General features: G+C 38.8%; 1 protein-coding gene across 1 annotated transcript in view; it reads right to left on the bottom strand.

Moving 5' to 3' along the window:
- The window catches only part of LOC145399618 (netrin receptor UNC5C-like), a 443,677-nt gene that overhangs the window by 41,447 nt on the left and 388,226 nt on the right, over positions 1-14,004 (bottom strand). Inside the window, exons 10-12 of the mRNA XM_080272158.1 lie at positions 7,751-7,804; positions 4,619-4,768; positions 1,868-2,365 (exon numbers count right to left, since the gene is read on the bottom strand). Of these exons, the coding sequence (XP_080128284.1) occupies positions 1,868-2,365; positions 4,619-4,768; positions 7,751-7,804 (702 nt within the window). The remainder of the gene's footprint in view (positions 1-1,867; positions 2,366-4,618; positions 4,769-7,750; positions 7,805-14,004) is intronic.

The following is a 14,004-nucleotide window of genomic DNA, read 5'->3' as shown; positions in this document are numbered from 1 at the left end:
TTTATTCTTGCTAATGTCAGTTAATGATTAAATAAAGAAAAACAATGTAGTGACAGGTTGAAAAGTATCCAATAATCAATTCATAATACGATTCCTTTACTTAAGCTGAATAAAAACATTTCAAGGTAGCAAAATAAATAAATAAAATGAAATATCCTCAGACCTGTAAGCTTAAAACATACACTGTAAATAATACCTAATGCCTAATTCCAGAGTTCATCGAAGGGGTATATAGAGAAAAAAGTCTCCCAGCTTCCCTACCATGACTTCATCCTGCCACTCCATGCCATACTTCTTCTCATACTCCATTCTATCATTCCATCACACTCTTGGTTTTTCTTTCCTCATTCTCCCATCAATACACTTCAAAGTTCTTGACCTATAAAATACGATAAAGTGATATTCATTTGGAAATAAACTGAAAAAGATATCACTATTGAAAGGGTAAAAGGTGTCTGCTGAGAACTACAAGAAGTGGCTTGGAACAGAAAGACAGCCTAAGTATATTAGGGAAAGCACTCTGTTAACTGGTGTGTGTGTGTGTGTGTGTGTGTGTGTGTGTGTAAGAGAGAGAGAGAGAGAGAGAGAGAGAGAGAGAGACAGAGAGAGACGATGCTGTGCTAGGTAACGTGCTTATGATGGAGGGGAGGGAAGGAAAGAATGCAGGAGGCGAGGGATGGAGGAAGGGGAGGTGAAGGTAAATGCATTAGGGAACAGGGAAAACACAGGCTAGAGTATAAACCATTAACACCTTCAGCCTGAAGGTGTTTCTTCTCAGGTAAATAAGTTCGAATGAACGAGACAGAATACAGTATTCCGGAATTCAAATATGCAATGCGTCCAATTTCTTCAGGCACAGGACTTCACTGCTAACATGAATAAAATCACCTGGCATTGTTCAGAATCAAATAAAGTACCTTCTCAGGTAGAAGGGGATAAAATTCAGACAGAATCACATTTTAATGGGTTTTACTTCCAACAATATGAACTCAGGCCTTAACAGCTATTGCAAAACACTTCTACCAGACAGTAATTTGAAGCACATCCAAACAAGTCTGCATGTAATATTTATAGGTGAAACAGATTATTCTCTGTTCCATAACAATCCTCACCTTACGTACTCACTCCGACAACAGTCATTAAACATCTGCAACAAAAGATTATGAGAACCCATCTGACATGGTTGGTTTCCAGCAGTCCAGTGGGGTCAAGTTAAGATGAGCCTGGGGCAGCAACAACAACACTGCCAACCCTTCCCAGCATATACAGTACAAAACTTGTCAACCCTGTTCATATACCTTGTTTGTGATCCATCTCTTCTTCACTTCCAAACATATTAATATCACAGAGTCATTTACCAATCAGCAACAGGTGTCTGTCACAAGATTACAAAACCTTGCAATGTAAAATATGTCACTGGACTGAAGTGGTTATCACTAAACATCCATTCAACCATACACTGTACTAGGATGGTGCACTTCTGAAAGATTTGGAAAAAATAGCAATGCCCATTCACTCTGTCTGAGAACATCTTTGGGCATCACTTACTTGATCCTTGCCTCCACTCAAATCTCATTTGCATACTGTATTGTACTTAAATATGTTATGATGTATATACTGTATACTTATATTATAAGAACCCTGAAACCTAAAATCATACCGTGTCTTAGAAAAATAAATTCTACAAAGTACCAGCATCTGTTTGTGCTCCAAAAAAGTTTCGTAAGACCAAGTTCCAGTATTTGGCAATTTCAGTACATCAACAGCATACCAGCTGAATTAATGATAAAATAATATGAAATGACGATAATCCTTCCTCTCTGCACAAAAGAAAGGACTAACAAACATTAATTTTGTATCAACTCACTAGAGGTGGCATCGCTGGCAGTGGTTGAGGCAGGTGATTCACTTCTGGGTGGCTTCTCCAGGGAGGATGCATTGGAGTCCAATGCCCCCCGGCTGCCCCCCTCCTGGCCACGCTGAGGGGGCAGGAGCAGGTGTGAAGCCTCGGAGGGTTGGGGTGAGTCTGGGTCAGGGAGGCGTATGTGTGGGACGTCATAGTGATGTTCAGAGGCAGAGGTGATGCTGCCTTCACCTCGCCCACTAGCAGGAGCTGAGTAGTGTTCCTCGTATGATCCAACCTGGCCTTCATATGACCCACCCTGACCTTCATAGGACCCACCCTGGCCACTAGATTTATGACCACTGGAGACGGAAGCTGGGTCGCTGTAGGGATGATCGTAGCAGAGGGGAAGGCTGGGGGCTGTGGGTGGTGGAGTAAGGCCAGCCACACCCTGGGTCAAATCGGGTGCAAGAGCACCCTTCACCTTCTTGCCAGAATCCGAGTAGAATGGCAGTGGGTAATCTGTGGGGACATTAACCATTATAAGTTTCAACCATATTACTTATATCTACTACACGGTTCTATACATTAAATGCATCTTTGGTCATTAAGAAAACAATACACACACACACACACACACACACACACACACACATACACACACACACACACACACAATAGTGAGTATGTGCACGTCTACCAGATGGGACATTATGAGCTTGACTGATTCTTGTAAAAACACTGTTAGGCAGGATTACAAACACCATCAGATCTGTGAATGTAAAAGATTAATGATGGATATAAATCTGTAAAACTGTGTGCAGTACTGTGCAATTCAGTACATGTTTTGCTGTAAATGATCTTTTATGTACTGTATAAGTAAGGTCATGAACACTTAAATTAAGTGCAAATACATAAAAGATCATTTACAGCAAAACATGGCTGCAGATCCTGTGGGGGATGAATCCCCCCCTACATCTTTTTCAAGGGTGGGGGAAGGAGATTGTTCAATACAGTATAATCTTCTCACCTACAATACAAGTAATTTTCCAACAATATTGGTGCAAAGTTAAGCCTACAATTAATTTTAAAGAGTCTTACACTAAAAATGGTTATGGTATTGTATTTAAAAATATAATTTTGGAAACTGCAGAAAATATTATAACACCAGAAAATACTGACTGATCCGATGTACCAAGCTGGGCTATATGAATGCCAGTGTGATAATGCAGTGGTGTTAGACTTTGCTACAAGTAATAAATAGTGCTTCTTTTCTTGTCCTTTGGCTGCAGTGCGACGAATTACCCAATCGAATCATTTACTGAATCAGCACTTATTTTTAAAATATTATCAAAGCACTGTTTTATCTGTTTATAAGACCTAAAGTTAGCGGGCTTTTCCCCTTTAGGTTGCCAACATACCTTGACTGACTTCTATTTGGTATAAATATTTACTGAAAGTGCAAATAAATGTACATGCATTTTTAATAATTTTTTAAATGCAAAACTGGAGTCTTTCAAGGGAAGTTGCACAGCTAGGGGAGAACACTTCCGCTAACTTTAGCAGATTTTCCCTCTGAATCCTCTTTTCTTAATAGTTATAGTAAACATATTTTTTTTTTTTCCAGACTTCAGATAATTTGGTGTATATGAATCAATGTGGTGATAAAATTTAAAATATTTTTCTATAAAAAAAATGCCGATTTGGTAATTCATGACACCCCTTATCTTAGGCAACTTATTTTGACGTTTGGTCTACTTTGCTGGAGTTACATACCAGCAGCTAACCAATGTACTTCCCATGGCAGTGAACCCCCTGTTCTCCATACATCTAAATAATCTTTGGTCTCAGAAGTCATCCCTCCCAGTAATCAGAATGAATCTGCGATAATGTACCCGGTTACTATTTTCGTGAGGGACATAAATTTACACATTCTTTTTAGAGTAAGACAGTGCTAAGTTTTCTCTCTATCCATCTATCATCGAATCCTTTTTTACCTCATCAGCAACACGGGCCTGGTGATGGCTATTCACTCCAAATATTTAAAAATAACCAACCACCTTCACTGAGCAGCATTCTGTGAGCAATAAATCCCAACCAAACTGTAAGTGTATAATTCTGTAATTACAACAAGGGGGGTTTCTAATATAATGTAGTTTTAATTCCAGCCTTTTTCACATTTTATTTTTCCCCAATGTTTATTATTTTTCTTTGCATAAAAAATATAGCACTTCCTTACCGTCCATACTAAAATCTTTTACGACGGCTATAAGAAATGAGAGAAGCTTGCGAAGGGATCTTAAAACAACATAAAAGTAACGTACGCGATCTGCTAAAGGGTTCTAAAATTTACTGCAATAACGTGGTGCCTGCCTTCCCTACTTTTGACTTTTACTGTAATCACTTGAATTAGGGTACGTCCTGCTGACTTTGTTGCACCAAATTTCATTATTATTTTGGAATTACACTCAATTACTACTGACTGAAATTAATATGGTCATCATTTGGTTCATGTAATTTTAAGCAATTTCTCCTCTATACACATCCATCACTAATGCATAATTTAGTACCATACTTACAAGGAATGGGGGAAGGGATACATCATGCATTCCAGACACGCCTCGTACGGTACTGAAGTGGTTATCGTTTCAGTTCGTCTAGCGTATGCCGAATGAAATCGTAAGGAGTTGCCAAAAATGAAGTCAATTGTTTCCAGGCTCAATGGGTTAAAATACATACCCCAGCAATGTCTCAAATTTGCGTCCTGTTACGTACCCGACGCGGCAATCTCGTACATGGGGGCGTGAGTGCGGTCCTTGCGGCTCACCCTGCGGAACACCACGACCAGCAGCACCAGCACAAGCGGCACCAGGACAGCCAGCACCACGATCAACGTCACGTCCTGCTCCACCGCCGCCGCGCGTGCTGAAAAGGTAAACATTAGCACGTGGCCAGAAAAGTAAACACTGACGGGATACGGGATGGTAAACAGAGGGAAACGAGCAACACATTTAATGATATCCAGACCATAACCTATTTCATTAACATTAAAATACTATACAATTAATGCATCAACCTACATCAATAAATATAAATAAAGTATTCAATAAGCCAGTAACACTAATGACTCCCAACTGTAACTAGACATTTAAGAACATTAGAAGAGAGGATAACTGCAGTAGGCCGGTTGGCCCATGCTAGGCAGCTCCTAGAAGAGTAACTGAACTACTAGAATGAGATAAGGATAGCAAAGAAGAAGGCTCTCCCCCGCCCTCCAAACCCTCCAGCCGAAGCCGGCAGGAAAAAGTCAGAAAGAACACCACGCCGTATAGAAAAACTGGCGTGGACATTTTACAGGAAAGTGTGAAAGGACAATAGAGACAATCATAGTGTAACCTGAAAAGGAAAAATTATGAATTAGTATTGGTTATAAGATTTTCTTTTTTCTATATCCACCCCTTATTAGTCATATGCTTATCTAGCCTATGCTTGAAACTCTCAATGGAAGAGGCAGCAACTACTTTACTAGGTAGCTTATTCCATTCGTCTACTACTCTATTACCAAACCAATTTCTACCTATTTCCTTACTGAAACGGAATTTTTCTAGTTTGAAACCATTATTTCTAGTTCTATCCTGTATGCTCACTTTAAGTACCTTGCTAATATCTCCCTTATTTATACCCTTCATCCACTTAAACACCTCAATTAAGTCTCCCCTTACTCTACGCCTCTCTAGCGAATGCAGACTTAGTCTTTTCAGTCTGTCTTCATATGACAGGTTCCGGACGTCATGTATCATTTTTGTCATTCTTCTCTGTACATTTTCTAACAAATTAATATCCATTCTATAGTAAGGACACCAAAATTGTACTGCGTAGTCTAAATGTGGCCTTACTAATGCTAAAGTTTCAGTATTACTTTAGAAGATCTATTGCTCACGCTTCTTGAAATAAATCCTAGGACCCTATTTGCTTTATTTCTCGCATTAATACACTGTTGCCTTGGTTTAAGGTCGTTACTAATCATAACTCCTAGATCTCTCTCGCATTCCGATTTGCTAATTTCTTTGTTATCTAAGCTATATTTAGTATCTCCAATGGTCTTGCCTATGTTAAGTACTTTACATTTTTCGACGTTAAATTCCATTTGCCAAATTTTAGACCATTTGGACAATGTATCGAGGTCTTTTTGTAAGTTATGGCAATCATCAGTCGAGTTAATGATACGCCCTATTTTTGTATCGTCGGCAAATTTGCTGATGCTGCTATTGACTCCCAAGTCTAGATCATTTATATATATAATAAATAATAAGGGACCGAGTACCGAACCCTGTGGTACACCGCTAGTTACTAATCCCCAGTCCGACTTAGTTCCATTTATTAATACTCTCTGCTTTCGTCCTTTCAGCCAGGATTCTATCCATTTTAGGATATCGCCGTCTATACCGTGAGCTCGAACCTTTCTAACTAACCTTTCGTGTGGGACACTATCAAAAGCTTTACTAAAGTCCAGATAAATAACATCGTAAGCTTTATCGCTATCTACTGCCTCATAGACCAGGACAAACTTTTAAAATTAGGTAAACTCCTTGAATGATTTTACCTGAAAAAAAGAGGAAGAGTAACACCAGCAAAGTGAAAAAAAAAAAAAAAAAATGGAAAAAGAAATTGTGATGCATTCAGTACTGCCGTATAAACAGGAATTAAAAGCGTTTAGACTTCTTTCACCAGTCACCTCTACCTCTTCCTCCTTTTTTCCTCCTCTTCTACTTCCTCTTTCCTCCTCTTCTTCTCACCTCTTAAATTCTATTTCTCGCTCTCTCAGGGGCTGCCGATAAATTGCTTAGGGAGGAGATAACATTGTGTAGGGGAAAGAGAGAGAGAGAGAGAGAGAGAGAGAGAGAGAGAGAGAGAGAGGGGGGGGGGCAAAATCAATCAGGAGGTAAGAAGAGAAAGGAAGAAGAAACAGAATACACTTAAAGGAAGCCTGACATTTACTTCCTCTCTCTCTCTTCCTTTCAGAAATCACCCTTACGCGAGAGAGAGAGAGAGAGAGAGAGAGAGAGAGAGAGAGAGAGAGAGAGAGAGAGAGAGAATCTAATCTCAACTTTTCGCACATCAATGGCATGGAACTCTGTAGTACGTAAGAAGGAGCTGTAATAATTGCACTTTATTATTATTATTATTATTATTATTTTACTGCTACTACTACTACTACTGCTATTATTACTACTATTACTACTATTATTATTATTATTATTATTATTATTATTATTATTGACAACATGCAGCAGTGAAGAATGGAAGCACTTTTTTTTTTTTTTTTTTTTTTTTTTTTTTACTGGCTAGCACTGCATTTAATCTCTACACAGACTGGTTCAAAAGTTTGCATTTGCAAGCGGTAAAGTCTTCAAAGAAACTGTGGAAGAGTGAAAAGTGAGTGAGTGAAAAGTGAGTGAAAAGTGAGAGAGTGAAATGTGAGAGAGCATGAGTTGAAGGGTGATTGTGTGTGAAAGTGAGAGAATTGAAAGACAGGATGAGACACAGGGAATGAAATATGTGATGTAAAGATAGTGAATGTGACTAAGGGTGTGTGTGTGTGTGTGTGTGTGTGTGTGTGTGTGTGAGAGAGAGAGAGAGAGAGAGATTCAGCTCACATTTTTCAGTAGTAAATGAGATGGAGTGACTGAAAGTACCTGAACGTGAACTAATGCCTCTGAAAATGAACTAAACCGAGAGAAAATGCGTGGGAAAGAATATTAAAGTTAGCGATACATTGTGAAAGAGAGATAGTAAAGAAAATGAACAGAGCAGGGAGAAACAGTGAATGAAAATAAAAGGAAACTGATTTTGAAAAGTGAGATGGCCATTATGTGAAAGTGAGAAAGTGAGATAGAGTTAGCTCACCTTCCTCAATGGTGCCCCCATCCCCATACATCCTGACGGAGGAGCCGCGGCCGCCTGGGAGGGGGGAGGGGGGTTAGTGTGCACATATATACACATACGTACATGTTAGTTACACACACACACACACACACACACACACACACACACAAACCAATATTAACAGAATCAGCAAAATGTACACAGGTTGTTAGTTGGAGCACAGTTTAGTACACACACAAACATATTATTGAAACGTAAACACAGCATTAGTACACACAAACATGCACATAAAATCATATTCTTCATCTTCCTTCCTTATTTCTATTTGCACAAAATTATATTCATCTTCCTTCTTTATTTTTATTTCCGTCCGTTATTTTAAATTCAAATAGCGTTCCAACGGCCATTTCGTTTTCTTTCTTTATTTTCAAACTTCTCGGTCCGGACTAACGACAAACTCATATTATTTTGATTTTATTTACTTATTCAATTACTACTCATTTTTATTTATTTACTTATTTGACATGGAGATGGAAAAACGGCTGATATTCTGAACGTTTCTTCTACTTTCTATAAATCATACTTACGACATGAAACTCATCTTAAGTCCGTTTGTGAATGTCTCCTTTCTGGTTTTGACTCGTCCTACGCAAACAATTCGTATTCTCAATTCAGGAGGCTCCCTAACACCTCTTCCTTAGCGATTTATATTTGGATTTGGCTGGTTAACACCCTTTTTTACGTTATTTATGCAGAGTATGGATTTGAAAGTTTATGAACACAGTATGGGACCGTAAGATGTAATAAGCAAAATAAATCACTTAGGGAATGGTGTTAGGGAGCTTCCTTGGCGAAAACAATACTGGCCCAAGACCTTTGACCGAGGCCCACATTCTCGTCGGTTGAAGAAGCTCCCGAACACCTATTCCTAGGCGATTTATTTTGCTAATTACACCTTACTGTCCTCCTCTGTTACATAAATCCTTCCAACATCGCCATACTCTGCATAAATAACGTACAAAAGGATATTAACCAGCCATATCCAGAACTAAATCGCTTAGGAAGAGGTGTTAGGGTGCTTCCTTAACAGACGAGACTGAATTAGAAGGGGTAGATTATTTAGCTTTGAAGAGATTTTGAAATTAGAAAGAACAAATATTTCCTTCATTAATTCTTTCACTTCTAAATGTCTTTCCCGAGTTCAAAGGAAGCACAAAAAAAATCAAAACAAAAATGGCGTCACGGGAAAACAAGTAAAAAATGACGGCACGGGAAAACAAATCAAAACAAAAATGACGTCACGGGAAGAAACAAATCAAAACAAAAATGGCGACTCGGGAAAAATCAAAACAAAAATGGCGTCACGGGAAAATAGAACAAATCAAAACAGAAATGGCGTCACGGGCTTGTTGGGATTAATTTCAGGGCCACCCTCCTACGGTTTCTGGTCTTCTATTGTTCCTTGATCCCGTATTTCCTTTCACGTGGCGACTTAGTTTCTGGCGTAGACGGTCATTATTCTTCCAACTCCTTCACTACAATGACCTCCTTTCGTAGCGATCTATCTATAGCCAGACGCCAGTAAGGGGTGGCCACAAACAAATCGCCTCCACGTCGCGCTGTCCCCTGCTATTTCGCTGCCCTTCCCCCAAATCACACACCCTTCTCTCTTATACCTCTCCACTCCATCCCTCCATCTCATCCTCGGTTTGCCCCTCCCTCTCCCACCCTCCACCTCACTCACATACACTCTCCTCGTTAGTCTCTCTCTCCATCCTCTCCACATGGCCAGAGGTTAATTTAATATATATAAACACAAGAACATGCGTTTTTATATATACACAAATACACATATATACATAAATATATATACAGTGGTTTATATACAGTGGCTGAGTGCATTCTAGTACCTGAGAGAGAGAGAGAGAGAGAGAGAGAGAGAAAAGGTGAAATTGAATGAGCGACCGTGATGACATAAAAGTGAGGGCAAAAATTAAGTGTGTGTGTGTGTGAGAGAAAAAGTGTGGGAAGAGGGATGGTGAGACAATACAAGTGAGAAAGTAAAGAAAATGAGGTGACAGGAGTGAGAAAGTAAAGAAAATGAGATGATAAGGGAGAGAAAATGAAGAAAATAAGATGATAAGTGAGAAAGTAAAGGAAATAAGTGAGAAAGTAAAGAAACTGAGTTGATTAGAGTGAGAAAGTAAAGAAAATGAGATGATAAGATTGAGAAAGTAAAGAAAATGAATGATAAAGTGTGAAAGTAAAGAAAATGGAATAAGTGTGAAAGTAAGGAAAATGGCATGTGTGAAAGAAAATGAGATGGTGAAGTGTGAAAGTAAAGAAAATGGGATGATAAGGGAGAGAAAGTAAAGAAAATAAGACGAAAAGTGAGAAAGTAAAGAAAATGGGATGATAAGAGTAGAGAAAATAAGACGAAAAGAGTGAGAAAATAAAGAAAATGAGACGAAAAGTGAGAAAATAAAGAAAATGAGACGAAAAGAGTGAGAAAATAAAGAAAATGAAACGAAAAGTGAGAAAATAAAGAAAATGAGACGAAAAGAGTGAGAAAGTAAAGAAAATGAGATGATCAGAGTAAGAAAGTAAAGAAATGAGATGATAAAGTGTGAAAGTGAAGAAAATGATCTGATCTGAGTGAGAATGTAAAGAAAATGAGATGATCAGAGTGAGAAAGTGAAGAAAATTAGACGAAAAGAGTAAGAACGTAAAGAAAATGAGAGGATTAGTGAGAAAATAAAGAAAATGAGATGATCAGAGTGAGAAAGTAAAGAAAATGAGATGATCAGAGTGAGAAAGTAAAGAAAATGAGATGATAAGTGAGAAAGTAAAGAAAATAAGAGAGAAAGTAAAGAAAATGAGAGGATTAGAGTGAGAAAGTAAAGAAAATGAGATGATAAAGTGTGAAAGTAGAGAAAACGGAATAAGTGAAAGTACAGAAAATGGGAAAAGAAAATGAGATTGTGAAGTGTTAAAGTAAATAAAATGGGACGATAAGAGAGCGAAAGTAAAGATAATGAGTGAGAAAATAAGAAAGAGAGAGAATAAGTGAGAAAATGAATGACAAGCATAGACAGGAAGTGCGATAGAGGAAGTGAGTGAGAAAAAGTGAGAAAATGAATGAGATACACAGTAAGATAGTGAGATAGAGAAAGTAAGAAAGTGAGTGAGAAAGTGAGAGTATAGAGGTAACCCAGGTAGACTTAATTTGGTGAACTGGCTCAGGTAACTTGATTAATATTGCTCTCTCTCTCTCTCTCTCTCTCTCTCTCTCTCTCTCTCTCTCTCTCTCTCTCTCTCTCCTGAAGCCACACAGGTGAAGGAAGGAAGGAAGGAAGAGAAGGGATGGGAAGGAAAGGAATGGAAAGGAAAGAAAGAAAGGAGGAAAGAAGGAAGGAAGGAAGAGAAGGGATGGTAAGGAAAGGAAAGGAAAGGAAGGATGGAAGGAAGGAAGGAAAGCAGGAAGGAAGGAAGGAAGAGGGAAAGGAAGGCAAGGAATGGAAAGGAAAAGAAAGGAGGGAATGAAGGGAAGGGAAAGGAAGGAAAAGAAAGGAAAGGAAAGAAGGAATGAGAAGATCAAAATGCCTTAAGCAATGGTCGAAAAAAGTATCAGAATTATGCTATACGTTTTTCACATTAACTTGGCTCTGCTTTCCGTCCTTTTGTAGCCTATTTCACGTAGCTCATTGGCAGAAAAAGACAGTATTATGGCTCTACGTTCTTTTCACAACACTTCTTCATGACTAGCATCATATTCAAGTATTAATCTAGTATTACGACTTAGCACTCAAGATGGAGACATGTAAATTTTAGGCCAAGTTAGAATGAGGAGAGTATAGACAGCAAGAGTAACACCATTAATACTGCATTTTTGACTTATTTTTTAGGTCTCTCTATAATTGGTTATAATTAAATGAAAAGACTAATTGTACTATGATTTCTTTTGCTAAACTAACTCATATCAATAATAAGTCCCGCTATAAAACCGAATTATTTTTTTACGTATTCTTGTGTAGTCTAAAATTTGACGTACTCAGCACTACGAAGCAAGTCTCAAAAATACTCACATTAAATATTTACGACAAATCATGTGGAGAAAAGGAGTCTTCACAATTTAAGGTGCAAATAATATGTAATTTCTGTTAATATTTCTGAGGCAATATCCTGTTTGTCGTATCCTATCTTGAGGCAGGTGATAGTCAAGCCTGTTTTGAAATTTCGTCGGTTATGAAAGCTCCCTAGCCCCTCTTCCTGAGCTATTTAGTTTGCTTATTACACCTCACTAGTCTGTTCTGTGTTATTCAAATCCGAACGTACAAAAGGATGATAACCAGCCATTTCTATAAATAAATTGCTAAGGAAGAGGTGACAGGGAGCCTCCTAACCAAATGAAAATATGGGTCTTTAACACACATAAAGGGACGCTGCATAAACTATTACTGTGCTGAAAGTTTGAAGGCCTTAGCATGGACTGTTGACAAGTGCTGTGCCTAAAGGGTAAGTAGATTTATGCCAAAGGTTGACAGGGGGCCGTCTATTATTATTATTATTATTATTATTATTATTATTATTCATTATTATTATTATTATTATTATTATTATTATTATTATTATTATCATTATTATTAGTCTGTATCTGAAGTGTTCATGGAATCCTGTTACCCAGATTTTCATCCCTTTGCAGCTATACTCTGCTCACTTTAACTTGACCTAAAAACTGCCATCCTCCATAGTGCTCAGTTTAAGAATGGATTAGCACTAGAATATGATGCTAGTCACGAAGAAGTGCTACAGAAAAGATTTAGGACCAGAGTATTGTCTTTTCCTGCCACTGAGCCACGTGAAATAAGCTGCAAAAGGCCGAAAATCTGGGCCAAGTTAAAGTGAATGATCTAGGGAGCAAAAATTCTACATCTTTACGTCCTTTCCATGGCACTTCTTCGTGACTAGCATCATAATCTAAGGCTAATCCATTGTTAAACTAGGCATTCAAGATGGAGAAAGATTTGGCCAAGTTAAAATGAAAGTGGTATAGAATTCATGGATCCTTTCCCGGAATCCTATCTACTTTCAATGGCTTTTCAGGATCTTAACACATTCTCCTTTTTGATTTAGTCTTTTTTTTTTTTTTTTTTTTTTTTTTTTGAGAGAGAGAGAGAGAGAGAGAGAGTCAGGGAATAGAGAGAATGGGCTTAAAATATGAGAGAATTAAAGAGTGAAAAAAAAATTATAGAGTGAGGGGATACAATAGGAGAGAATTAATGGGAGAGAGGGAATTATAGTGTGTGTGTGTGTGTGTGTGTGTGTGTGTGTGTGTGTGTGTGTGTGTGTGTGTGTGTGTGTGTGTGTGAGAGAGAGAGAGAGAGAGAGAGAGAGAGAGAGAGAGAGAGAGAGAGAGAGAGAGGCCCTAGAGTGAGGGTTGGCAGTTACAATGACGGATAAGCTCTTGATACCATCCCCTACACCACCACAACTACCACCATTCCTACCACAACTACCACCATCCCTAACGACCACCATTCCTACCACAACTACCACCATCCCTAACGACCACCATTCCTACCACAACATCACTACCCCTACCACAACTACCACCATTCCTACCACAACTACCATCATTCCTACCACAACTACCACCATTCCTATCACAACTTCCACCATTCCTACCACAACTACCATCATTCCTACCACAACTACCATCACTCCTACCACAACATCACTACCCCTACCACAACTACCACCATTCCTATCACAACTACCATCATTCCTACCACAACTACCAACATTCCTACCACAACTACCATCACTCCTACCACAACATCACTACCCCTACCACAACTACCACCATTCCTATCACAACTACCATCACTCCTACCACAACTACCAACATTCCTACCACAATTATCATTCCTACCACAGCTACCACCATTCCTACCACAACTACCACCACTCTTACCACAACTACCACCATTCCTACCACAACTACCACCATTCCTACCACAACTACCATCATTCCCACCACAACTACCATCATTCCTACCACAACTACCATCATTCCTACCACAACTACCACCACTGCTACCACAACTACCACCACTGCTACCACAACTACCACCATTCCTACCACAACTACCACCATTCCTACCACAACTACCACCATTCCTACCACAACTACCACCATTCCTACCACCATTAGCTACGTTTTCTTGTTTAGTGTTTTACCCCTTCACACCCCTCCCCATACACCCCTCCAACAC

This window comes from Coenobita brevimanus, chromosome 50, assembly GCF_032717465.1.
Source record: "Coenobita brevimanus isolate Jiangsu-jjx chromosome 50, ASM3271746v2, whole genome shotgun sequence".
NCBI lineage: Eukaryota > Metazoa > Arthropoda > Malacostraca > Decapoda > Coenobitidae > Coenobita > Coenobita brevimanus.
Note: the sequence above shows the minus strand (reverse complement) of the source record. Positions and strands in the feature narration are given on the sequence as shown.